Raw genomic sequence first — 27020 nt, 5'->3', positions numbered from 1 at the left:
TATCAGCCAACTGTCTTCCTTCTGGAAAGAGCTTAATTTTTTCTAATCAATTTCACAATACCCATAGGAAAATTCCTAAATAGGTTTTAAGGTTTATGTGAATAGTAAATCATTCCCAAGCAATCTCCTGTAAGTGAAACCAATAAAACACCTGCCCCAAATGTTGTTTTGTACTCTGTTCATTTAATAGTTCCTTTATCCTTTACTTGCCATTTATACATTATATTATTTATTAATCAAACCTACAACAATCACAGTTCTCTTAGCAGCTCAAAAAATAAGAAGCGAAAAACAAATAAAATCCCAACACCGTGCATTGCATCAGGCCCCAAGCCCTCTGGAAAGGCTTTATTGCCAGTTTTCTCCAGAAGGTGGACACTGTTGGAGACAGACAATTCTTCAGAAGGAAACCATTTCACAGGGCAGGCTCCATTATTGAAAAATAATGCTTCTACTTTCAGTCATTCAAAAACTGGAGGACAAACAGCATGATTTAAATGTAGCAAGGACAGAACTGCTGGTAAATAAGTGGCAATTTTGGTGTTCTATATAATAATATAACAACAGAGTTGGAAGGAATCTTGAAGGTCTTCTACTCCAAGGCCCTGCTTAGGCAGGAAACCCTACACCACTTCAGACACATGGTTATCCAACATCTTTAAAAACTTCCACTGTTGGAGCATTCACAATTTCTGAAAGCAAGTTATTCCACTGATTAATTGTTCTGTCGGGAAATTTCTCCTTAGTTCTGTTCTGGATTCTGGTTGGAACTTTGATTAATTGGGAATAACACTTACGTGATGCAGAGATTTATAAGTAAAAACTCCATCTTTATTCCTCCTCTCCTTCGTATTCAAAATGCATTACAGGCAGTCAAATTCCTTCCTCTGTTCATGATCAGAGCACACAACAGCATTTCTCTGAACCTCCTCCCTTATCTTAAGATTTATGGCTAGGCAGCGTTAGTTCAAAGCAATTAAAAAACAGCTGTTAAATAGCAGAGAAAACATTTGCTTACTTCGTAGCCGTATCGGCACATGTCCACGATGAATTTACAACATTGAGAACTCCGCCCTTCTTCCCCGCTGGCACCTGGACATGACGAATAAATCACTTCAGTAATTAATCTGTTCCTCCCCTTAATATCTCTTCCCTAATACTTGTTCTCTGCATCTCTGCACCCTCTTGAAATGCGGATTTAACCATCTATTATCTATCTTTTCTTCACTGGAGTCTGGGCTCATAGCAACGTCCTGTGGCTGGCCTCCCACCTGCTCCCCAAGGCCTGCCACTAATTCATAAACACTATCTGAATCAGAATCTGCAAACTCTTCACAATTTTCCAACTGACCAGGAGTATATACAATAAGTTCTAGGTTGCTTCTCTTCTTAATTGGTTTCCACCCATTGCTTCTTGTCCTGTCCTCAGGTGCTTTGGAGAATAGCTTTGCTCCCTCCTGTTTGTGGCAGCCTCTGAGATACGGCTGGCGTGGTGGTGGGGTGGGATCACTGCTGGGTATCACTGCTGGGGTATGAGCAAAGTGTTGTTAACACCTGCTATAGTTTGATTTGTCAAATAAATCACACTTGACTGAATTTGCTCAATATTCTAAGACACAAAAATCAACACTGATGATTGATATAGGGATTTTTTTGAAAGAAACACCTGGAATGCCTTGTCAATCAAAAGATCAATTGACCTGATCAATTACTTAAATCTTCCCAAAAAGCTTCCTAAAATACTACACTGCTTTATCTACAAATCACAATAAAAATGTGTCATACAATGCACTGAAATGGCTTTTACAGAATACTTATTTACTATTAACTTGTCACTTACGTATTATATTGTTCAGCAATAGGAAGAGCAAATTTGGTTGAAGTGCTGTTCAAATGTGCAGCTCATATAAAACAGGAAGGGAAGAGGAAAAAATGGTGTGAGGCAGCATGAAGTGCAGCACTGCACAGCTGAGGAACAAGTGAGCTACTTGTTGAATCTTAGTTATGCCTCTGGACATGTTGTGATTCAGCCTGAGGCTCCTCAGGGACCGGCTGGATCTCTGCCGGATCCATGCCCAGAGGAGGAGGACAGTGAACAGGAGGGGGAGGACCAGGCAGACGGGGGAGAGGAACATTAGGAAGAGGAGGAGGGAGAGCAGCCTGAGACCCCCGGGGGGGGCTCTCCCCAGCTAGTAGCCTGGAGTCATTGGATGAAGACGCACAGGCTATAATAGACATGAGGCAGCGACGTGCAGCTCAAAGACGGGGCCAATTAGAAAGGTATTTCCATCCCTGAATTGGCAACAGCTGGGTTTGGGTGTGGTTCTCCTCAGCAGGGTTGAAAAGGCAGGCCCGCCCTTACAGTCTCGTGGAGAGTTATCAATTGGGAGTCCTGTGACCTTGCTTCGATTCTTGGTGTCTCTGATCTTGGCTTGTGGCCTAGAAGTCTGGAAGACTTGGGGGAGGCGTGGGTTTTATTATATCCAGCGTTGTTTTTGCCAGCAAGAATCCTGTTTTATTGCCTGGCCTTCGTGAAACCTCTGTGAAGCTTCATCGTGTTCCTGTCTGTAAGAACAGTTTTTGTTACCTGTGTTTGCTTTGAATTATATAAACTGCCTTTGCTTTTTACCAGTGTGTCTGATACTCTTTGGTTGGTGTTGGCGTCTGGGGGGACCCAGACAGAACAGGACATAGGTAAATGATTACTTCTTGTAGCCATCCTCCTGCAATCTAGTAGTGATCTAGCAAGCAGTCATAGTCCATAGACTATAGAGGGAGCATCACTTTCCTAGGCCTAAATCATATATGCTAACCCTGTTAAAAACTTCCTAGTAAGGAATAGGAGGAGAGATGAGAGTAGGAAGAGCCAGATAGAATACCAAGGATTCTTCTATTTGGAGATTTATAGTTGTAACAGCTGCATGTTATACATTCATACTGTACATTACAAAAATGTGGTTAAAATGTAAATACCGAGTCTCTATTATATATGCATGTATGTGTTGGTTGGGAATTCTTAAGTAGCAGTACAAACAACAAATACATTTGGATTCACTTCCATTCCATATGTTTCTGTAGAAGCAAGTTACATTAATTTAGTAGCAATTATATTAGGATTACATATAAGACTGCCTTAAATTTCACTGAATAAAATTGAATAGGGTTGATTTCTTCATAACCTTCAGAACAATTAAAGTCTATTACAAGTAAATAAATCTTGTAAATAGTAATGTGTGAATAAAACTTGGGTACTTATTTACATCATAAATTCTTTGAACAATTTGGCAGTTCAAAATATATAAAAGAAAAGGGAAAACAGAAAGAACACAATTACTAATACAGAAATAATCTAAATTCATGTAAAATCAACAGAGCTTCTTTACCCATCTAATGTCTATTGATACACAGATATTGCAGTATTAAAAGCCAATGGTAATTTCTGGTAGACGTCCTGTCTAGATATTGCTCAACCATATCAAATTTGTGGATTTGGATGTTAGTTTTGATAATTATTATATTAATGTTGACACCATTTGTATTACTTGTGCCAATTGTTTATCTTAATGGGTTAAGATTTTTCTTCTATATCTTACTAATGCTGTGAAGTCCTTTGAGAATCTGTCTTGGAAAACAAGACAGGTACTGCATTTATTGTTAAAGTTGAAAGGTTTGTACTGTGTGCACAGAAACTACCATAACTTTAAAAAGTGGCCTTGCTTCAAATTTTTTAATGGCCAGTGTTCCCCCCCCCCCCACTTAGATCAAGACTCCTTTGAGAGGGCAGCATATAAATCTAATAAATAAATAAGGAAGGAAGAAAGAAAGAAAGAAAGGAAGAAAGAGAAAGAAAGAAAGAAAGAAAGTTTGTGAGTAGAATCTTCAAAGAACTGAATATGTAACATTTGTGTTTCAAGGCAAAACCTGAAAGCACTCTCTCCCTTTCTAACGAATCCTTATGAAAATGTTCAGAAAGATTGGCTTTGTTCTGGTACTGTTACCTTCTATAGGCATTTACTTTCATAGATTTTAAGGGATTTGGGGAAAAATAATCTTCACTGAACTGCATAGCAGAACTAGATATTGTAACCATAGAAACCAAACATCTTAAAAGCATTTTCTGAGCAGCCCTGTACAGATGTATAAAGTGAGAGCAGTGCCTGACATGCAAGACATATTAATATCAGCAACACCATACAGCAGTCACTGTAACAGGAAAAGACATAAGCCATGAAGGGAGTTACACTGCTAGACTGATAATATTATGATTAGCCATGACAAGACCTTTGGTCTCAGTGGTTGCCAGGAATATGCCAAAAAAGTCTGCTTCCTCCCAATGTGCAGATAGTTAGGGACATATGGGAATCCAAATGATGCAGATGAGAAGCAGTGAAATCTCTTTATTTGAAACAGAAGCAATAACTGTTTTGTGACTATGCTGCTGAAACTTGTATTTAAAGAAATGAAATTCTGAACTATAAAAAGCATATCTTGAACTACTTTAGTGCATGACTGTCAGAGTTGAAGGACATGGTGCAAGAGTGAGAATTACCTTGATACAGAGAAGGAAATCGACAGTGAATGTGTTTTTTAAAAAGTCACTTCATTCATTCCATAAATGTTTTATTGAAATGCTTCCTTATTGTGACAGTTTCCAGAGCAATTAAAGTGTAATCATTGGTTTGAAAGGACTGTGTTAGCACCATGCTCTTTCTTGTTTTCTTAAGCAATTGGTTTCATCAAAGAGCTGTTTCAAAGATTACATCAGCTGGAATTACAGGCTTGCTCACATCCCCATGAAACTCAATGGCTGAACTGCCATTACCACCCAAAACAGCAAGCCCCTTTGTATGTGACTGACTGTAAACATTTTTTTAAAGTGAAGGCAGATACAATTGCAGGTCTACCAAGAAGTCCTTGTTTCAGAAAAAGCCATTGATATTTCATATTGAGGAAAAGGCATTTGGAAGGGAAAAAGAATAATGAAGGGCAAATGTTCTTTTTGAGTCCTCTTGCCTTGCTTATATAACTACATCATTTAGATCCTGATCTCTGTCAGAATTGGTTCACATGATTTGTCAATACTTTAGCTTTCAGACAGAATCGGTATACAGAAAGCCTGGTTACTCTATGACAGCAAATAAAAAATAAAAATATAGAAGGATGCCTTTCTGATTTTTTCCCCCCTAAAGACAAAATCTGCAACATCAACTGTCATGACCATCCACAGTTCATGGTGATCCGCAGAAGTCACAGAAACTTCTGACTTTTCATAAAATTCATTGGCTAGTAAAAAAAAATCTACCGGGGTCCTAATTTTGTACTCACTAAGTACAAAATAGTCTTTGTATTTAATTATTATTCAATGATTATAATTGGTTTTGTGATGACGTGAGATTGGTATTTAATAATTTGGTTTTAATGTGAGCTGCTCTTAGATTTGCCACATATATGCTACCTCTGTCTTGTATTTATGTCTGTCTGTCTGTCTGTCTGCCTGCCTGCCTTCCAGCCTGCTGACCTACCTACCTACCTACCTACCTACCTATCTATCTATCTCACCATCATCACCATCCAGTTCTGGGAAACAGCTAGGCTACCTGTCTTGGGATCACTCACAAAAATAATTAGAAAACATGTTGTAATTAAACAGAGGTGTTTGTCATTCATCTAGGGACTGGAACTACATTATACAATTCTTTCACTATTATCTCCATGTGGCCATTTACTTTAACATGCCAGCATGCTTGTTACACTCTGACTATGAAACATAGGCTAGAGAAAAATATTTCTGCTTCTTAGTAAATCAGTGTAAAGATGTTCTGTTTTATTCATTCATCCATGACCATTCTCTTGGCTTCCTTTATAACTGCAGTTCCTGTGTATGATTGTTAGCAGGCACTTATGCATGCTTTTTCCAGCTTTTATTAAGCAGCCAGTTTAAGCCTTTGAGTGTTGTGATTAGGAGATCACAAGAAGAAGGATTATTTCCTAAAACAAGCAGAATGGTTCTCATGCATTTTCAGAAACAGTCACCATAAAAAAAAAGAACACAAACTGTCTCAACTCTGTGTGTGTGTGTGTGTGTGTGTGTGTGTGTGTGTGTGTGTGTGTGCTTCTTACAGTGGATCAAATCTTTCCTATATCTGCATCCAAGCTATCTGGTAGTGATCAGATGATTACAGCCCAAGGAAATGATTGGAGGGAGCTGGCTGGCTGCAGCTGTACTGTAGGCTGTTTGCAGGGACAACGAGCTACTGTTTTTTAAGCATAGCATCAACATAGAAGTTATTTTGTGGGTTTCAGGATGCAGCTATGGGCTGTGCTGCCAGCATTGTTCTGCTCCAAGCCTTTCGTTCAGTGGTACAAAGGAATTGTGTGCATATTTGTAGACGACGGCAAGAGGAATTGTCACATGAAATCCTGCCTCTGGAGAGTGATGATGAAATGAGCAGACCCAGAACTCTCAACATTATGGTATAGTATACTTTTATCAAGAGGGTGCAGTTGAAAGGGTAATTAGGACAGAAGCTTTGTGATTTCTGGACTTACAGGAGGGAAAGAGAATAATAAAACATCTCCTGAAATTGGGAAAACCTCTAATTGAAATTCTGTTACCTATAGTGTGCAGCTGATTTTCTTCTACAATGAAGGTGGGAAGGTGGGAAGGCTTGTATGCAATAGACATGTTTGGTGTTTCATTTTCAGTATAATGAAATGTAATGGCTTCTGATCTAATCATCATTCATAGCATCTTCATTCTTGAATCCTAATACATAGCCTATATATAAAAACTATGCATCTACTACAAACTTCTCTCCTAGGTTACCAACACAGCTATATTCTTGAACAAGGGGTTTGTACTGCCTGCTATACTAGAAAATCGGTCCTGATACTTTGAGATTTATAGGTTTTTTCCTATCTTTCCTGTTACTGGATCTGTTTTATCCTTGGTTAAAAGAGTCATGTGGATATACTATTTTTTTAACCCAGACTTCTGTTGTCTTTGGATTTCATTAAGCACATTTAAGAGTAGAAGTTTGATGCACTGAACGTTATCCCACTTCCAGATTTTGAAAGCTTGTACTTTAACTTAATTACTTAGTTATTAATATTTTGGTGGTCTAGTTATAACATAATATATTACAAAACTGGTTCTTGATGTGTTCCTAAATTACCAGGATTACCCTACTGCATTTATATATGTCTGAGTTTTCACAAAGTTTCAAGGGAAATATGACATTCCTTGATGCTGCTAATAATGTTCAGAACTGTATGCAATTCTTTATTGGATATGTAGATATAAAGTATCACTGAATATAATCAGGGTTCCTCCTACACTTTTTATCTTAGCCTACAAATCTGTTTATAATTCAGACACACACTTTGATACCTGAAGAATTATTTGTAGTCCAGGCTCATATCATATCTAATGGTACAACCATGTTGTCAGAACTTTCTGATACGTGTGTGCAAGGTGCATCATCATTCTTTTGAATTATATTAAATAAAGTTGTGTTACAGATTGTTCCGCAGTTTTAGAAAATGATATTTTCACTATTCAAGGCAATTGGCTGCTTAGGGACACATTGTTGCTATGGAAATGATCCTGCTTTTTAATATAGTTCTAACATTCTTGAGCCAAAATCACTATGATAGTAGTGATTGTATGCATAATACTAATCCCAATAAACATAATAAATCTAAGAATCCAAACAGTATAAGAGTCAGATTAAAAACTCATGCTTTTTAGTAAGATCGTCAAAATGTAGAACGAGATGTAGGCCTGAATTGTAGCATTGTATTATATCTGTACCATTCTCTGCTAAGCACAACTCGTTTTGTGACAAATTTATGACAATATGCCAAATATAAGTAAAGCCCATTTTTACCGTGTCCTCCCAAGTGAAAATTTCTAAGCTAGAAATGATTCTTATAACAACATGAAACAATTGCCTATACCCTAGGAACGTACCTGTGAATTTCCTAGAGTCCGATGCCAGTAATGCAATGAATAAATTCCACAAATAAAAAAAGCCAAGCAAATTGTATCTAGTAGGCTGACCCCTGATATACTATAGAAACCATGACCGACCAAAACCTTCATGAGAACTTAAGTGTGTGTGAGAAAACAAAGCTGTAATCCATATAAACGTAGTTTTATTTTGTGAATTAGCCTGGATGACTATATGCAGGGAAGTGAAGACATTGGTTTAATCATGATGAAAAAGCTAAAACATATGTTGCAAACTATGAATTGATCTCTCCAAGATGTCTGTTTGAGTATATAAAACTGGAAATCTACCCACCCAACATTGACAATTATTGCATGACACAATCTTGTGAAAAGAGCCAGAAACTAGTTTGACAAAAAAAAATGTGCAATGTTCTGAGTGTGACTAGGGGGAAAATATTGTCCTAAGTGACATAAATGGATGTCTCGTAATGAGTTGAGAAAATGCAGAAAAAGTGACTGAATCTTTAGGAAACATAAAAAGAAATAAGCGTCTAATTTGCTTATAAGGAAAGATTAAAGTTTTTTAGGTAGTGTCAAAACTGGACCTCAGAGAATTGGTGGTGGGGGGAAATAAATAAATGAAAGAAATGAGTGAAAACAATTATAGGAAGATACAGTATATTTATGTGAAAAAATATCGGAAGGTCTCCTGAAATAATGAATTAACAGCAGACATGAGGAAAGAGAATGCGGAGTTGCTTAGAACAGGCTGCAAGTGATGGCTCACTATGTTTCAGAGTGACATAGAATCACAGCAATGAAGAAAGTTACTTAGTGGCATAATAGAGTGAAGGTGGGTGTGAATGAGAAAAAATGGACATAATAGAATAATTGCTGTAAAAAGGATGAGAGCGATATTGCATATAATAGATGAAAGATGATAGGTAGGTAGGTAGGTAGATACCTAGAGAGGGAGGGAGAGAGAGAGAGAGATATGTGAGATAGATGAGAGATAAATGAGACAGAGTAATAAGCAATGCTTAAGATTAAAAGAGAAATGCAGAGTCACATGGATACAAATCAAAAATGTTTTGAAAGAGAATGAAGATGGTTAAGCAAAGAAGAAATGTAATTACAGATAAAAGTGATGAACCTTTTGGGTTGAATCTGAGATGATGAATGCTAGAATGAATATTTTGGAGAGCTGTGTATAGATGATAATGCTTATCTAAGAACAGAATTGAAACTGATGGAATATATATTAACTTCTGATTTAAAATAATCAAGGCATATATAACCACCAAATACATGGTTGTTGCTGTGAGGAAAATAGGAGGTATGTTGGTTATGTTTGCTGCCTTAAGTTATTTGTAAAAACAATAAAGGCAGGATACAAATAAATGAATAAATATCCTGAACAAATCCAATTGATTCTGAACTACTGTATTTGATTTACACGAAAGGGAAGCATATACAGTATAAGAATGCATGGAATATATAACAAATTATTTAATGTATTGCACAATGTTAATATAAGAATACATGGAGTTCTCTTGATTGTTTAATTGACCTACAGACATGTGTATTAGGAATTTTATAAGCAATGTATAGGTGTATTGCTTAAGAAATGTGAATATACTTTTTCTATGCAGTTCATGTTGTGTTGCTGGCTGAGAATCCAAATGATTTTCAGCAAATGGTAGGCAATTTGGTTGATTCAATTCACAGTAATGTTTCTTAAAACTGATATATCAAAAGCAACATTCATAAGAAAGATATAATTGCATGTACTTTAAGGAAACCTTCCTGTCATCTGGTGATTGTCCAGATTTTTTTAGTCTATATAATGGGATCTGTACTCCTGGAACTGCTTTCAAATTGGAATTTGACCCTAATATTTTAGACTGGAGCCTTGTTAAGTAGAGCTAAATCTTACCTTTCTGTCTGGTTGTTTTATAGGTCACTCAAAATTTTTGTTGCATTATCATATTTATTAATTATTAAAGCTGATGTATTTTTGATTGATTTATAATGCATCCATCACTAAGCTGTTCTAAGTAGATGTACCTACTGCAAGAAAATCCAGAACCTACCCCTGGCCATATCTATAAAAAATATATGTCTCAATTCCCCTTTTTCTATGTTGCAATATATACTACTAGATTTGATTAATGCCACACTTAGGTCCTCATGCTCCTTTAAATACATTGGCTCTGCCCTATATGGCTCTGCATTATATCCTTCAACATCCTGAATCTCCAACGGTCCCCTTTGTAGACTTTAGTTCAGTATTCAATACCATCATTCCAGACACTCTTCTAACTAAGCTGAACCAGCTAGCGGTACCTGAACACCCTTGTAAGTGCATCATAAACTTCCTAACAAACAGGAAGCAGCAGGTGAAGCTAAACGGAATCATATCAGATACCTGTACAATTAGCACACACACACACACACACCAAGGCTGTGTGCTCTCTCCACTTCTCTTCTTTCTCTATACAGTGGTACCTCGAGATACGAGTTTAATTCGTTCCGGACCTGGGCTCTTAAGTCGAGCAGCTCTTATCTCGAACGACTTTTCCCCATAGGAATTAATGTAAATAATTTTAATTGGTTCCAGCCCTCAAAAAACTCACAAAGTTAGTCTAAATTATGCAGAAAGACATGTTTTTAATGAAGAAATGTACATGTACATATAAATGAATAATGAAGTTTCTTTCACTTAACTTGTAAACTTTCTTAAACTTTTAAATTTACATATGTTCAACTTCTCTGCCACCCAATCCTGTAGGACAGAGGTCCCCAACCCTTTTTGCACCAGGGACCGGCTTTAAGCGATCAAGAGAGGAATGGGTGAATGAATGGACGGAGGGTGGGAAGGAAGGAAGGAAAGAGGGAAGGGACAGGAACAGAGGAAGGAAGCAAGGAAACTTATGAAAGGGGAGAGTAAGAGAGGAATGAGTGAAGGGAGGGAGGGAGGGAAGAAGGTGGGAAGGAGAAAGAAAAGAAGAAATAGAGGAAGGGAAGGTAAAAGAGAGAAAGAAAAAGAGCAAGAAAGAAAGAAAGAAAGAAAGAAAGAAAGAAAGAAAGAAAGGGGGAAGGGACAGGAACAGAGGAAGGAAGCAAGGAAACTTATGAAAGGGGAGAGTAAGAGAGGAATGAGTGAAGGGAGGGAGGGAGGGAAGAAGGTGGGAAGGAGAAAGAAAAGAAGAAATAGAGGAAGGGAAGGTAAAAGAGAGAAAGAAAAAGAGCAAGAAAGAAAGCTGCAAGCACTCCCCCGAGCCCCCCAGGCCGGCTGCAACCTTTTAAAACACGCGCGCCGCTTCGCAGCTGTCTCCTGAAGCCGAACGCGGAAGTTAGCGTTTGGCTTCAGGAGACAGCTCCTTGGCGCTTGTATCTCGAATTTGGGCTTGTAAGTAGAACAAAAATATCTCTCCCCTCCCAGCTCTTATCTCGAGTTGCTCTTAAGTAGAGCAGCTCTTATGTCGGGGTTCCACTGTACAGACATGAGGTTAACAACTAACCTTGTGGTCAAAACCATAGAAATGGTGGTATACTTTAGGAGAAATCTGCCCATACTTCTACCTCTTACAATACTAGGCAATACAGTATCAACAGTCGAGATCTTCAAATTTGTAGGTTCAATCATTTATTATTATTTATTTATTAATTGGACTTCTATGCCACCCCTGTCTGAGGACTCAGGGCGGCTTACAACATCATATCTTATCTTAAAATGGACACCTAACATAAAAAATATTATCAAAAAACCACAACAAAGAATGTTTTTTCTGTGCCAACTCAGAAAGCTTAAACTGCCCAAAGAGCTGCTGATACAGTTCTACAGAAGAACTATTGAGTCTGTCATCTACATCTCTGTAACTGTCTGATTTGGTTCTGTAACCTAACAAGGCAGACACAGACTTCAGAAGGTAATTAGAACTGCAGAAAAACAGTTGCTACCAACCTACCTTCCATTGTGGACCTTTATACTGCACAAGTCAAAAAGAGGGCAGGAAAATATTTATATATTTATCTCACATCCTGGACACAAACTGCTTCAACTCCTACCCTAAAAATGATGCTATAGAGCACTGCATACCAAAACAACTAGGCACAAGAACAGGTTTTTTTCCTGAATTCCATTACTCTGCTAACAAATAATTCCCTCAACACTGTCAAACTATTTACTAAATCTGCCTTACTATTAAACTTCTTATTGTTCCCATCACTCATCTCCTCCCACATATGACTGTATGACTGTAACTTTGCTGCTTGTATCCTTACTATTTATATTGACTGGTTCATGATATGATTTGATTGTTTATTTGTACCCAGATTATAATTAAGTGTTGTACCTTATGATTCTTGATGAACTTATTTATTTATTTATTTATGTATTTGTTTGTTTGTTTATGTATTTATTTATTTATTTATTTATTTATTTATTTATTTATTTATTTATTTATTTATTTATTTATTTATTTATTTATTTATTTATTTATTTATTTATTTATTTATTTATTTATTTATTTATTTATTTATTTAGTCCAATACATAATGAGGGTTTTAGTGGGTATATATCTATATATACACAGTAAAATACATGATGAAGGTTATAGAGGAGATACTCATAGTAAAATATATCTAAGAAAGAATAGAAAAGAAGTTATAGTAATAGAACATATCAATGAAAGAATAGAAGAAGAGATATAGGAATAGAAGAAAGGTATAAGAGATATAGGAGAGCAATAGGACAGGGGACATAAGGCACTCTAGTGCACTTGTACTCGCCCCTTACCTCTTAGGAATCTGGATAGGTCAACCGTAGATAATCTAAGGGTAAAGTGTTGGGGGTTTGGGGATGACACTATGGAGTCCGATAATGAGTTCCACGCTTCGACAACTCGGTTACTGAAGTCATATTTTTTACAGTCAAGTTTGGAGTGGTTAATATTAAGTTTAAATCTTGTTTTTATCTTTTTAAGTTTTTATCTTTTCTTTTATGTACACTGAGAGCATAACCACCAAAACAAACTCATTGTGTGTCCAATCACACTTAGCAAATAAATTATGTTCTGTTCTGTTTCATTCTGTTATATCTATTCTACTCTACTCTAAGTACAGTACAGCTTTATATCTTTGGCTCATGTGCCACCTCACCTGGAACTGCCTTGCCTATTTAGATTGGGCCTCAAGTTCTTCTTTCTTTGACTATCCAATGCAAATAGTGAACAACATGTTTCTTGCTTATTCCCAAATATGTATTAATGGAGGAAAGTGCATATACAATAACTTTCTTGTCAGTCCCACATATTATATAACATATACACGTATTATTAAATGTTTGATATAGGTTGATTGCATATATGATTTAGATATATATGTTTATTTTGTATTATAATGAATCATTGGTTATTTGCTTTAAAATGACTACCTTAATTTCTATTATTAAAATCTGAAATACTGAAGCTTGGTTAGTGTACAGTATGTTGATGCAAAATTTATATCTTTTTAGGCGCCTATTTTAAAGTATGCTGTGTGCCATATCAAAAAAATTAAAAGGCATATGAACCATTCATAGAATAGAATAAAATAGAATAAGAGAATTGGAAGGGACTTTGGAGGTCTTCTAGTCCCATCCCCAACCACCATTTAATGTTCTAAATGATGATCATTAGTTACTCCTGCAAAGTATATATGAGAGGATTTGCATTAGGCCAGGTCCAATTGGCATTTATGGTTATATCTCTCTTATATTCTTTCTTTTTGCTGATAAGTAATTATTTAAACTGAAAAGCTATTGTCCTACTAATATTGTGAGAGGAAAATACTGTCTGCTCTTATTAAATAAATATGGTATATGGGCAGTGCAAAATCAGGTGGTTCCTAGAGTGCAATTGAAGCCTAAGTATAAAGATTTTGCCAATGCATTCCATATAGAGACATCTGGGAAAGAGGGAGTAAAGCAATGAATATATTGGAATCTACAGGACTGTGTGAATACAAAATTGTAGAACGTGATAGTGATGAAAACTGTATTTAAACATCCATTACAATTAGGGCATTTTTCTGGGCCATCGTTAATAGACTGCTGTTTCTTCTGGACATTGATATATAATGTTTGGTTTCTAGTGTTATAAATGTGAATAAGTACGAACAACCCAGAACAAAGCAGTATTTGAAAAAGAGACCAATAAAGGGAAAGATGCTAGGTGACATTTGTTTGTTTGTTTGTTTGTTTATTTATTAGATTTGTATGCCGCCCTTCTCTGTAGACTTGGGACGGCTAACAATAGTAATAAAACAACATTTAACAAATCTAATATTTAAAATAACTAAAAACCCTTATTAAAAACCAAACATACACACAAATATAACATGCATAAATTGTACAGGCCTAGGGGGAAAGAATATCTCAGTTCCCCCATGCCTGATGACAGAGGTGGGTTTTAAGGAGCTTACGAAAGGCAAGGAGGGTGGGGCAATTCTGATTTCTGGGGGAGCTGATTCCAGAGAGTTGGGGCCGCCACAGAGAAGGCTCTTCCCCTGGGTCCCACCAAACAACATTGTTTAGTCTACGGGATCTGGAGAAGGCCAACTCTGTGGGACCTAACTGGTCGCTGGGATTTGTGCGGCAGAAGGCGGTCCTATAGATATTCTGGTCCAATGCCATGAAGGGCTTTATAGGTCATAACCAACACTTTGAATAGTGACCGGAAACTGATCGGCAACCAATGCGGAGTGTTGGTGTGACATTGCCAACTGACTTAAAGATAATGCTAGAAATAAAAGCTATATAGAGGATCTGCAGGCAAATAAAACAGATTTGTTTTTTTTTTTAAAGGAAATTAGAAGTAAAATCAGGAGCTTGATGAAAAAAACAGTCCAACATAAAATGTTCTAATTAAATTGGCACTGTGCTGTTGTAATTAGAATTCACTGTTTAACTATGGTCTCACATTGACTTGTCTTAATACTCTTCTAATATCCTGTTGTTATTAGTTTGAAAATCTCCCCCTCTTCACTCCTCTCTACAGAGAAAAATAAGTGATCAACTAACTTTGCATTTGAGATCCATGAATGTTTTTTTTTAATATTCCTGAGTCGGCAACTAAAACTGTTCTCCACAGCAAACAAATAGCATTGATTTTATTTTATGATCTTGCTAAGTGTCCCATGTAAATATGTGGGCAAATATTACTGATATCAGCAAGAGGGATGGTGATTTCTTATAGCTGGACTGCACTCTGAGTTCTGTCACACTTACAGGTGAAACTCAAAAAATTAGAATATCATGCAAACGTTCTTTTATTTCAGTAATGTAACTTAAAAGGTGAAACTTAATATATGAGAGATACTCATAACATGCAAGGCAAGATAGTTCAAGCTGTGATTTGCCATAATTGTGATGTTTATGGGGTACAGCTCATGAAAACCACAAATTCCCCATCTCAAGAAATTAGAATATGACATGCGATCAATAAAGAAAGGATTGTACATAGAATAATATTGGACTTCTGAAAAGTATAACCATGCATATGTACTCAGTACTTCATTTGGGAAATGTTACACTGGACCTCAAGCATCTTGCAGTGTGTGCCTCTCCATTCTTCCTCCCTACTCTGGGTCCTTGGTTTCCAAACGAGATGCAAAGGTTTCCACAGTCTGTGTTGATTTGGGGAACCATGTCATCTGCTGGTGTTGGTTCACTGTGCTTCATTAAGTCCAGGGTCAATGCAGCTGTCTACCAAGAGATTTTAGAATGCTCCATGCTTCCATCCTCATACGAGCTTTATGGGGATGGTGACTTAAATTTTCCATCAGCATTTGGCATCTGCCCACACTGCCAAAGCACCAAAACCTGTTTCAATGACTGTGGGATTTACTGTCCTTGATTGGCCAGCAAACTCGCCTGACCTGAACCCCATAGAAAATCTATGGGGCATTGCTAAGAGAAAGATGAGAGATATGACACAGAACAGAATGCAGAAGAGCTGAAGGCCACTATTGAAGCATCCTGGTCTTCCATAATCAGCAATGCCACAGACAGATAGCATCCATTCCATGCTGCATTGAGGAAGTACTGAGTACATATGCATTCTTATACTTTTCAGAAGTCCAATATTGTTCTATGTACAATCCTTTTTTTATTGATCGCATGAAATATTCTAATTTTCTTAGATGGGGGATTTCAGGTTTTCATGAGCTGTAGTCCATAATCATCACAGTTATGACAAATCATGGCTTGAACTATCTTGCCTTGCATGTTATGAATATCTCTCATATATTAAGTTTCATCTTTTTAAGTTACGTTACTGAAATAAATGGATGTTTGCACGATATTCTAATTTTTCGAGTTTCACCTGTAGTCACAGAAATTCTGCCTTTTCAATCCACAACTCTGAGCCTCACCAAATAGCTTTTAAGTTCTATAGAAAAGTTGTTCCAAATGAGCCAAATGCTGGGCCAAAATTTTGTCTCTCAAAGGGATTGCTTCCTCCTAAATAAATGTTACCCCCCTCCACCACATTATTTATATAATTTGTTTTAGGTATTATGTGATTTTTTTTTCATCGTTGTTGTTTATTGTTTGCACAATGATAGATGCGGCCACTGGGGTAGTTTTCTTACATGCTTTTTCATTGTTCTACATCAGTGATTTTCAAATTTGGCAACTTAAGATGCCTGGAGTTCAACTTCCAGAATTCCCCAGCCAGCATGAAATTCACACATCATCAAGTTGCCAAGTTTGAAAAACACTGTTTTACAAAATCCCAGAGCTGCTTGATCTGAAAAAGCTCCTTCAGCTTTTGTGCTTCCTTGGGATTGCATTACGGCGCGTGAAGCCAAGAAGGCGGCAGATCACTAGAGAAATGTTTGTATACTGAAAGGATCCTGATACATACACTACAAATTGTTTTCTTTTTGCTTCTGGAAAACCAGTTTTGAAAGGGAATAATAATTAAAAAGAAAGAATAGCTTTTGGATATTTAAAATAAATTTCAATAAGGAATAGAAACATAGAAACATAGAAGACTGACGGCAGAAAAAGACCTCATGGTCCATCTAGTCTGCCCTTATACTATTTCCTGTATTTCATCTTACAATGGATATATGTTTATCCCAGGCATGTTTAAATTCAGTTACTGTGGATTTACCAACCACGTCTGCTGGAAGTTTGTTCCAAGGATCTACTACTCTTTCAGTGAAATAATATTTTCTCACGTTGCTTTTGATCTTTCTCCCAACTTCAGATTGTGTCCCCTTGTTCTTGTGTTCACTTTCCTACTAAAAACACTTCCCTCCTGAACCTTATTTAACCCTTTAACATATTTAAATGTTTTGATCATGTCCCTCCTTTTCCTTCTGTCCTCCAGACTATACAGATTGAGTTCAATAAGTGTTTCCTGATACGTTTTATGCTTAAGACCTTCCACCATTCTTGTAGCCCGTCTTTGGACCCGTTCAATTTTGTCAATATCTTTTTGTAGGTGAGGTTTCCAGAACTGAACACAGTATTCCAAATGTGGTCTCACCAGCGCTCTATATAAGGGGATCACAATCTCCTTCTTCCTGCTTGTTATACCTCTAGCTATGCAGCCAAGCATCCTACTTGCTTTTCCTACTGCCCGACCACACTGCTCACCCATTTTGAGACTGTCAGAAATCACTACCCCTAAATCCTTCTCTTCTGAAGTTTTTGCTAACACAGAACTGCCAATGCAATACTCAGATTGAGGATTCCTTTTCCCCAACTGCATTATTTTACATTTGGAAACATTAAACTGCAGTTTCCATTGCTTTGACCATTTATCTAGTAAAGCTAAATCATTTACCATATTACAGACCCCTCCAGGAATATCAACCCTATTGCACACTTTAGAGTCATCGGCAAATAGGCAAACCTTCCCTACCAAACCTTCCCCTATGTCACTCACAAACATATTAAAAAGAATAGGACCCAGAACAGTGATCAAAGTGATATCATAGAATGGAAAATAACTAATTCTTATTGTTATTAGTTTATTACACTTCCATCACATTACTGTTGCAATTAATCTAATATTGCATGTTCCATTCATGTACTAGATGAGATTATATGCTAACGCATTTGACAGTCACCAGTCTGGGAAATACTTAGCTGTAATGGATAGATTTTTCTGTTATTAGTTCTTTTCAAGTAATTTGTCACAGATTGAACATGGGATTCTCAAAGACTCTTAAATTAACTAAACCGCAGGCATATATTCCAGCAAACATTGCCAAGACAGTGGCCAACTGGTTGCATTTAGGAAGCTTGGAGTAGAAAACAATAGCCTCTTTCAACTGCTGCTTCCATGTAATTAGTATTAAGCTATCATGCCTAGTATTCAGGAGTTAGTTGTATCAATATTGATAGCCTCATCATGGAAGAATCTTTTAAAGCCATCCAGATTGGCTGCCCTTACCATAACAGCTGGAATCATTCAAATTACCCAAGTCCCAACAAATTCAGTTTTTGTTATTCACTGCAGATATCCCAATGCTAGATGGATTTTTGGTTTTTAGCATATACATTTTAAGAAATATTAATTGGGGAAAATAATAACTAATTTATTTTGTTTTTATTCTTTTCACATATGGATGGAAAGGGTGAATGGGCATTATAAAGATATATCTTGCTAATTGTTAACAGTCAAAACAGCTTTAAAAAAATAGTGAATGAGAAACATACATTTTATTACACTTACTTGAGAAAAGATATATGCTGATCTGCTATGTTGCTTGAATAACAATTTTTAATACTTTCCTAAACAGGATATTTTTAACTTTTTAACTTCTATTTGTAATCATGATAAATACGTCTTTTGCTGTAAGTGAAATCTTTATTGTAGGCTAAGCATTTTTCCTTAATGTATTATGCCATAAAATGTTTTTCTTATAGCTTTAACAGGACCTTTGAACAATCTCATATTTATAAATGGTTCTTATTTATAAATTTGTGGTGTATCTTCACTTAAATCCATAATTGTAATGAATATGTTTTCTTTTCTTTTTCTCCTGATGTTTGGAAACTTAGGCCTGAATAATAGTTCATTTAATTTGAGTGTTGTTGGGGGTTTTTTGTGTATGTGTGATCAAATCCTACTTACAAAAACATTTGGGAAACACATGAAGAAAAGACAGCAAGGAAATGCAACAATTAGATTTTGTACTACAGAACAACCTAGGTTTAAACACAGAGAAGTGTACTGTTAGTAGAAAGAAAGGCAAATATATTATTTTTGGATTATTAAGATCCCGAGAGAGCTTCAATACTTTACATCCAGTATGATGGCTTTTATTTGGGACTGATAGAATCCTAAGGAGCAGTAAGAAGCAAGAAAATAAACTGCTGGCTGAGTAATTTAATGAATTACATATAACATTATATGATTGCCAGATTATAGTCTCAAAACAAGATACCATTTGTAGAACAAAATACTATTCAAAGTACAAATTGTACCTTAATTACCAGATAATTTCACTTTTTAAGTAAAACAGAAGGCATCTAATAATCTGATAGAAACATTACCATAATAAACTATTAAATTTACTGTTTCTAAATTTGCAATTTAAAAATTGCTTATGAACATACTTGGCTGTTTATTCATACCCATTAAAAATATGCTCTAAGTTCAAGAATGGACTATAGCAATAGCACTTAGAGTTATATGCCACTACACCAAGGTTCGACAAACCCAGGCGCCTGGTCGCCAGTGGCGCCTAGAAAATGTTGTCTGGCGCCTAGAAAATGTTGCCTGCTGTACTGTATGTCAGCGTTTCCCAACCGGTGTGCCGCCTGGGCAGGGCGCTGCGGTGCCTCTGACCTCTCCGCTCCTGCCCGATGTCGCGGTTTCTGGCGCTCTCCTGCTGGGTCCCAAAGAAGGCAGGCAGGAAGGAGAGCTCCATTCTTCGCGCCTTTTTCCCGCCTTCCTTTGGGGCCCAGCAGGAGAGCGCCAGAAACCGCGGCATCGAGCAGGAACCGGGAGGTCGGAGGCACCGGCACGGCAGCGCCCGCCCAGCTGAAGGTTCCCTGTCATCATCGGCAAGTGTCCTTTGGGGCCCGGCGGGAGGGCACTGGCGGTGGGAGCGGGGGGGGCCCGCGGCTGCAGCGGCACAGGCAGTCGCGGGGAGATGGCGGGGGGAGCGGGGGGCGGCTAAAGCGGCCCCGGGCACCGTTCCCTGTACGCTTTTCCAGGGGCGCGCAGGGAGCCGCGGCCACCCGCCCGCCTACCGGATTTCCCTCCGCGCGGCTGGGGAGGTGGATTCGCCGCCCCCGCCAGCCCGATCTCCCTCCAGTGGCTGGTGACGTAGTTCTACCGCCCTCGCCAGCCTGATCTCCCTCCGTGGGGGGGTGGGGGGCGACGAACCGACGACCGGGGGCTGTCCGTCCGTGTTGGGTGGTGCAGGGCAGGCACAGGCAGCCCCAGGGGAGAACAAGGGAGGGAGAGAAAGGAAAGAGAGAGTAAGGGAGGGAGAGAAAATTGAATGAAGGAGGGAGAGAAAGAAAGAGTAAGAAGCAGAAAGGATAGAGAAAAAGGAAGAGAAAGGGAGGGGGAGAAAGGAAAGAGGGAGGAAGGGGGGGAGAGAAAATTGAATGCAGGAGGGAGAGAAAGAAAGAGTAAGAAGTAGAAAGGATAGAGATAAAGGAAGAGAAAGGGAGGGAGAGAAAGGAAAGAGGGAGGAAGGGGGGGAGAGAAAATTGAATGAAGGAGGGAGAGAAAGAAAGAGTAAGAAGTAGAAAGGATAGAGAAAAAGGAAGAGAAAGGGAGGGAGAGAAAGGAAAGAGGGAGGAAGGGGGGGAGAGAAAATTGAATGAAGGAGGGAGAGAAAGAAAGAGTAAGAAGTAGAAAGGATAGAGAAAAAGGAAGAGAAAGGGAGGGAGAGAAAGGAAAGAGAGAGAAAGGGAGAGAAAGGGAGGGAGAGAAAATTGAATGAAGGAGGGAGAGAAAGAAAGAGTAAGAAGTAGAAAGGATAGAGAAAAAGGAAGAGAAAGGGAGGGGGAGAAAGGAAAGAGGGAGGAAGGGGGAGAGAAAGAAGATATGAAGGAGGGAGAAAAAGAAAGAGAGATAGGAAGGAAAGAGGGAGAGAAAGGAATGAGAGAGAAAGGGAGGGAGAGAAAGGGAATGAAAGAGGGAGAAGGGGTGAGAGATAGAAAGGATAGACAGAAAGGGAGAGAAAGGAAAGAGAGAAAGGGAGGGAGAGGAAGGAAAGAGATGAGAGAGGAAGGAGGAGACAGAAAGAGAGGAAGGAAGGAAGAGAGAAAGAAAGAGGGATGGAGAGAGAAAGGAAGGAAGAGAGAGAAAGAGGGAGGGAGAGAGAAATAGAGCGAAAGGGAGGAAGAGAGATTTTTTTTGTCCAAACTTTTTTTAGCGCCCCCCCCCCCCATGTTCCCCAGGATTTTGAAAATATGAAAAATGTGCCGCGGCTCCAAAAAGGTTGGGAAACACTGCTGTATGTGTATACAGTATATTTTTCCCGCCTTGTGTTTACGCCCAGAAATGGTACATCTTGGCTTCTGTAGCTCCGCCCATCAACCTCGGAGCGAGCTGCTTTCCCAGCGTCCCCTGCGCTTGCGTGCGTCTCTCCCTCCCCCCCTTGCCTCCATTCCGCCTCCTACTCGAACCCCTTCACTCCCCCCCCACCGCACACAGACGCTCCGATCTTGGCCGCTCACCCGCCTTTGGAGAGAAGCGGAAGCCCCTCCCCTCCCGGCGTGAGGTTTTGTTCATTCCTCCTCCGGCCGCGTGCGCGGTGACTTCCGACCAGTAACCCCTCCTCCCCCCCTCACCCGCGTCCCCGGCCCGGTCTCCCTTTCCTTCTTCTCTGTTTCGGTTTCTGACTAACGGTCTCCCCTCGGATCCCGACGGGAGTACAGCAGAGCCGGCTCGGCGGAGCCAGGCCTGCGCCGGGGGGGAGGGGGTGAAAGCGATGTCAGGTGGAGACTCGGCAAAAAACCAAGTTTGCTTAAAAAAAATTCTGGCTCCTAAATTTTTTGGCTGGCTCCTAGATTCTGAACAACTTTGTCGACCCCTGCACTACACAGTATTTTACAACCCTCTCTAAGCAGTTTACAGAATCAGCATAAATCACCATAACAATCTGGGACCTTATTTTACTGACCTTGGAAAGATGGAAGGATGGGTCAACCTTGAGCCGGTGAGATTCGAACTGCCGAACTGCTGGCAGTTAGCAAAAGGAGCCTGCAATATTTTTATTTATTTATTTATTTATTTATTTATCTATCTATCTATCTATCTATCTATCTATCTATCATCTATCTATCTATTTATTTATGTAGTTAGTTAGTTGGTTAGTTGGTTAGTTGGTTAATTAACAAGTACTGTATGGTTTAAACATAAACAAAAACAAAGTAGATATAGGTAAATCTGGAAAATAGGACAGTAGGATAGGGACGGTAGGCACGATGGTGCACTTATGCACGCCCCTTACAGACCTCTTAGGAATGGGGTGAGGTCAACTGTAGACAGTCTAAGGTTAAAGTCTTGGGGGATTGGGGAAGAACCACAGAGTCAGGTAGTGCATTCCAGACATTGATCACTCTGTTGCTGAAGTTGTATTTTCTGCAGTTAAGTTTCAAGCGGTTTACATTGAGTTTCAATCTGTAGTGTGCGTGTGTGTTGTTGCAGTTGAAGCTGAAGTGTTCATTGACAAGTAGGACATTGTGGTAGAGTATTTTATGAACTACATTTAGATCAGACCGAATGCAATGTAGCTCTAAGTTACATTGTTACTAAATTACATTATCTTAGATAAGCCCAAAATTTCAAGTCTGGTGGAATAAGGTATTCTATTGCAAGCAGAGGAGTAGAGCACTCTTCTTGTGAAATATTTGTGGGCCGTATCAATTGTATTAATGTCCGATATACATTCTAATCACTGCGCCCTCACGGTTCACAATCTGTGCTCTACCTGATGTTATGAAGCATCCAATCTCAGCAGCTCCAGCCAAAGACCAATTTTAAGGAATGCTAGTTACAATATTTAAAATGCTATCACAGCTTCTGTTATTGTTCACAATTAGGCATTTATTTATTTGTTTGTTTGTTTGTTTGTTTATTTATTTATTATTAGATTTGTATGTCGCCCCTTTCCGTGGACTCGGGGCGGCTCACAACACAATAAAACAATTCATAACAAATCTAATAATATACAATTTAAAATTTAAAATAGTTAAAAAAACCCATTTTTAAGCAGAAATACCTACAAACATACCATACATAAATTATATAGGCCCGGGGGAGATGTTTCAATTCCCCCATGCCTGACGACAAAGGTGGGTTTTGAGAAGTTTACGAAAGGCAAGGAGGGTAGGGGCAGTTCTAATCTCTGGGGGGAGCTGGTTCCAGAGAGTCGGGGCCGCCACAGAGAAGGCTCTTCCCCTGGGGCCTGCCAACCGACATGATGGTTGAGTGTGCAGACGTTTGAACCCAACATAATCTGGTGGGCCACAGAAGAGATTCTGGGTCCTGAATTCCCATTACCAATTGTTTCATATCTTCCTACTTCTTTGGATCTGGTATTTGTCTTTATCAAAGAAGGGGAGTTAGAATTCACTCCTCTGTCTTTTTGCAGAAATTGCCTGTCTTCTCCATGACACTCTTGTCTTTCCCAATCCATTTCAGTGCATCACTTCACATTTTCTCAGTGGAGAAAAGAAAGGAACAATCCTACATTTGAAGCAATTATGATTTGGTTCCATTAAAGGGAAGACACATTTTCTTGCTCTCTGTGTTTTTTGACCTTTCTCTGTTAGCAAAACCCTAGCAAAAGCATTTCTGGCAATCTGTTCCCTTACTGTGCCTGTGCTCTTCTGCAAGGTGTTTCTCTGGTGAGGAATAAACTGGGTTGAAAGAAAAGGAGGCGAAAAGAAAAGGCAACCTCCCCATTGTGGCCACTATTTATTTATTTATTTTATTTTATTTTATTAATTGGATTTATATGCCGTCCTTATATCTTTTTTATATATAATTTTTTAAATTAAATTTTATTACAACAAACAAAAAATACTTAAAAGAAAACTTGCCCAACACCAATAAAAATCCCACCACCATTTAGGGGGTTAAATTATTTACAATAAGTTTCAATTTCTTCCTTAGCTCCGGTTTACATTTCTTTACATACAAAAAGTGATTGGAATTTATTTTTCACATTGTCGTCATAAATTCTACTTAAGATATAATTTTTCACCTTATTCCATCGTGCCATCAGCTTCTCCAATTTATTTTCATCAAAGTTATTTAATCTTATTTCCATAATTTCAAAGTGGATGTGGTTCACCATGTACCAGTACCAATTCTGGACTGTCCATTTATTGCTATCCTTCCACCCTAATACCACTACTGCTTGGGCGCTTTCCAAAGCTGCTGTTTTGATTTCTTTAAATTCTCGTATTTCCGCATATTTAACTAGTATTGCTAATTCTTTTGTAATTATCCAATTAATGTTTAGCATATTATTTATTTCATTCTGTACTTCCTTTCAAAATTTTTGAACTTCAACACATTCCCAGAGCATATGCATAAAAACTCCTTTTATTTGGCAACCATGCCAGCAATTTCCTTTCCCTTTCCTTATATCTTCATCTCCGGACACGGTGGCTAAGTGGCTAAGATGCTGAACTTGTCAATTAGAAGGTTGGCATTTCAGTGGTTCGAATCCCTAGTGCCACGTAATGGAGTGAGCTCCCGTTACTTCTCCAGCTTCTGCCAACCTAGCAGTTCGAAAGCATGTAAAAGTGCAAATAAAAAATAGGGACACCTTCAGTATTTAATCATGCTGGCTACATGACTACAGAGATTTCTTCAGACAGCACTGGCTCTTCAGCTTTGAAACAGAGCACCACCCCCTAGAGTCGAAAATGACTAGCACATATTGGAACCTTTACTTTCCCCTCGCAATGTTCTCTTTTTACATAAGCAACATTATACAAGATGCAGAAAAAGTCAGAAATCGCAATCAAAAGAAATTAAAAGCATGAAATAAAAGAAAAGGCTGCATGTTTTGGGACTAGCCATGTGGAATAGTACAGTTATTCCAGCTTTTTGCATTAAATTCTATTAGTTTTAGTTAATAAGTTTTATTTAAGCTTTCAGTTTCCATGAAAATTACACTCATTTTTATTTCTTTCTGTAGCATTGAAGCACCAAAAAGATGCCAATATTTATGCCAAAATCTGGTTACCTTATGAGCTCTGGTTCTTTCCACAGTTTTTAGCAATTTAGTGGGGGTCTGGGTTGGTTGATGGATGAATTATATTAAAACAATTTATAAATAATATTTTTATTTTATTTTGGAGTCTTGACAAAGTTCTATCTGAAGTTGTACAGGATTGCCTGGTGATGCCTGGAAGTACCTCAGTGCTGATCCTGCACATGTGGTCATTCTTAAAAGCTTTTTATAATTATATCGTGGTTTGCAGAAAAGCAATGTTTGTCAGCCTCTAATATAGTGTAGTAGAATGGTGCCTGTCTCAGTGATAAAGATATAGAAATCTGCATTAATCAGTTGCTGTAAGGATAGAACTGGGGGTATCTCCAGGATCTGTTTTTTTAAAAAATGAAGATGATGGCCATGATATCAGGACTGCCTGTGTTTTTATGCAAGCAGTGTACATAAAAGCAAGTAGAACTTGAGTCGCAGAATCCACCACTATCTTGCTTCTTTGACCACCTGGCCCGGAGATGAAGTACTACTAAAATGCATAATTCCACATTGTATTTAACACAATTTTCCCCAGGGATAAAGAACCTCGGGCAGGGGCGGCATATAAATCCAATCAATCAATCAATCAATCAATCAAGAAACAAACACAAACGAACAAACTGTTCTGCCGGCGTGTTTCAACCGCCCGTAATTACAGGGTAATAATTCCAGGAAGACACACACCACACGATAAAAGGAAAACCCAAAAGTTTTTATAAACAGAAAACCAGAAACAGCTCTCTTTTTAATTGTCAAAGGGATTTTCTGGTACACACAAGGCACAGGTTAAATGCAATCCAATTGCTCACCCAATAACTGGGAAATTGAGTCCAATTCTAAAGTCCAGGGAGTCCACACACAATCTTGAACAGCACAAAAACCATGATCTTGATGAAACAATGAATCAGATAAACTGCCACAAGGCTAAACCAGCACGCTGTTCTTTTTATCTGTAGCACTAATTACAGCAGCCCCACCCAACCACAGGTGGCCTCATTTTCTCTTGTAATAATCCTTCAGTTGTTGTCTCCTATGCATCACTTTATGCATGCGTGGATGTGTCATTAATTCTTGTTCAGAATCCAGAGATGATACAGATGATTGATCTCCTCCTGGGCTGTCTGCCAAACTCCCCTCTTCCCTGTCACTCATGCTTCCTTGGTCAGAGGAGACTTCGTCGGCAGATTCCATCGGGAGCAAAACAGGCTTGCAGCATATGGATGTTTCCCCCATATCCACCTGCACATTCCTTGGGGCAGGACCTGTCCCAGAGCTAACCACAACACAAACCATCCAGATTATCAAAATTGATGAGAGTACTATTCTCTAAGCTATGTTCTGGTTCCATGGATTCTAATAAACCCATGAATATGAGTAACTCCACACTTCATATTCTGAGCAAGAAACCCTAAGTTACATCCAAGCAAAAGAAATGTTGGTGAAATTTTGATGCAAGGGAGAAAAAAGTATCATGGGTGAGTGAAAAGCTTAAGAAATTACAGGCAGCATAGGGAGAAATTATGAAAAATGTGAACTGTTGAATGAATAGGGGAGAGATGAATAGATTGCACAATTCAGAATGAGTTCTGGAAGTGTGCATTGGCATTGTTCTCGGGAGCACTGATGCTGATGATAAATGATATGCCTCCAGATGTGCTCTTTTGGTCACCTCTCATTCTGCCTTGAAAAATTGCAGGAAATTTTAACAGCTTCTGTAACCACCGATGGCTTGTTTTTGTATCTGAAAGGAAAATGCAAAAATATTTTCATTTTAAGCAGATGCTCAGTCTGGCTACCTTTCTACCCACTGCTAAAA

The 27020-nt window shown here is 38.4% G+C and overlaps 1 protein-coding gene across 1 annotated transcript in view; it reads left to right on the top strand.

Moving 5' to 3' along the window:
• Positions 1-6261: 6261 nt before the first annotated feature.
• Positions 6262-27020, top strand: part of DOCK10 (dedicator of cytokinesis 10) — a 203492-nt gene continuing 182733 nt past the window's right edge. Inside the window, exon 1 of the mRNA XM_070753304.1 lies at positions 6262-6474. Coding sequence (XP_070609405.1) covers positions 6313-6474 — 162 coding nt within the window. The 5' untranslated portion in view covers positions 6262-6312. The remainder of the gene's footprint in view (positions 6475-27020) is intronic.

Source organism: Erythrolamprus reginae, chromosome 5 (assembly GCF_031021105.1).
Source record: "Erythrolamprus reginae isolate rEryReg1 chromosome 5, rEryReg1.hap1, whole genome shotgun sequence".
Lineage (NCBI taxonomy): Eukaryota > Metazoa > Chordata > Lepidosauria > Squamata > Dipsadidae > Erythrolamprus > Erythrolamprus reginae.
This window is presented reverse-complemented; position numbering and strand designations above follow the sequence as displayed.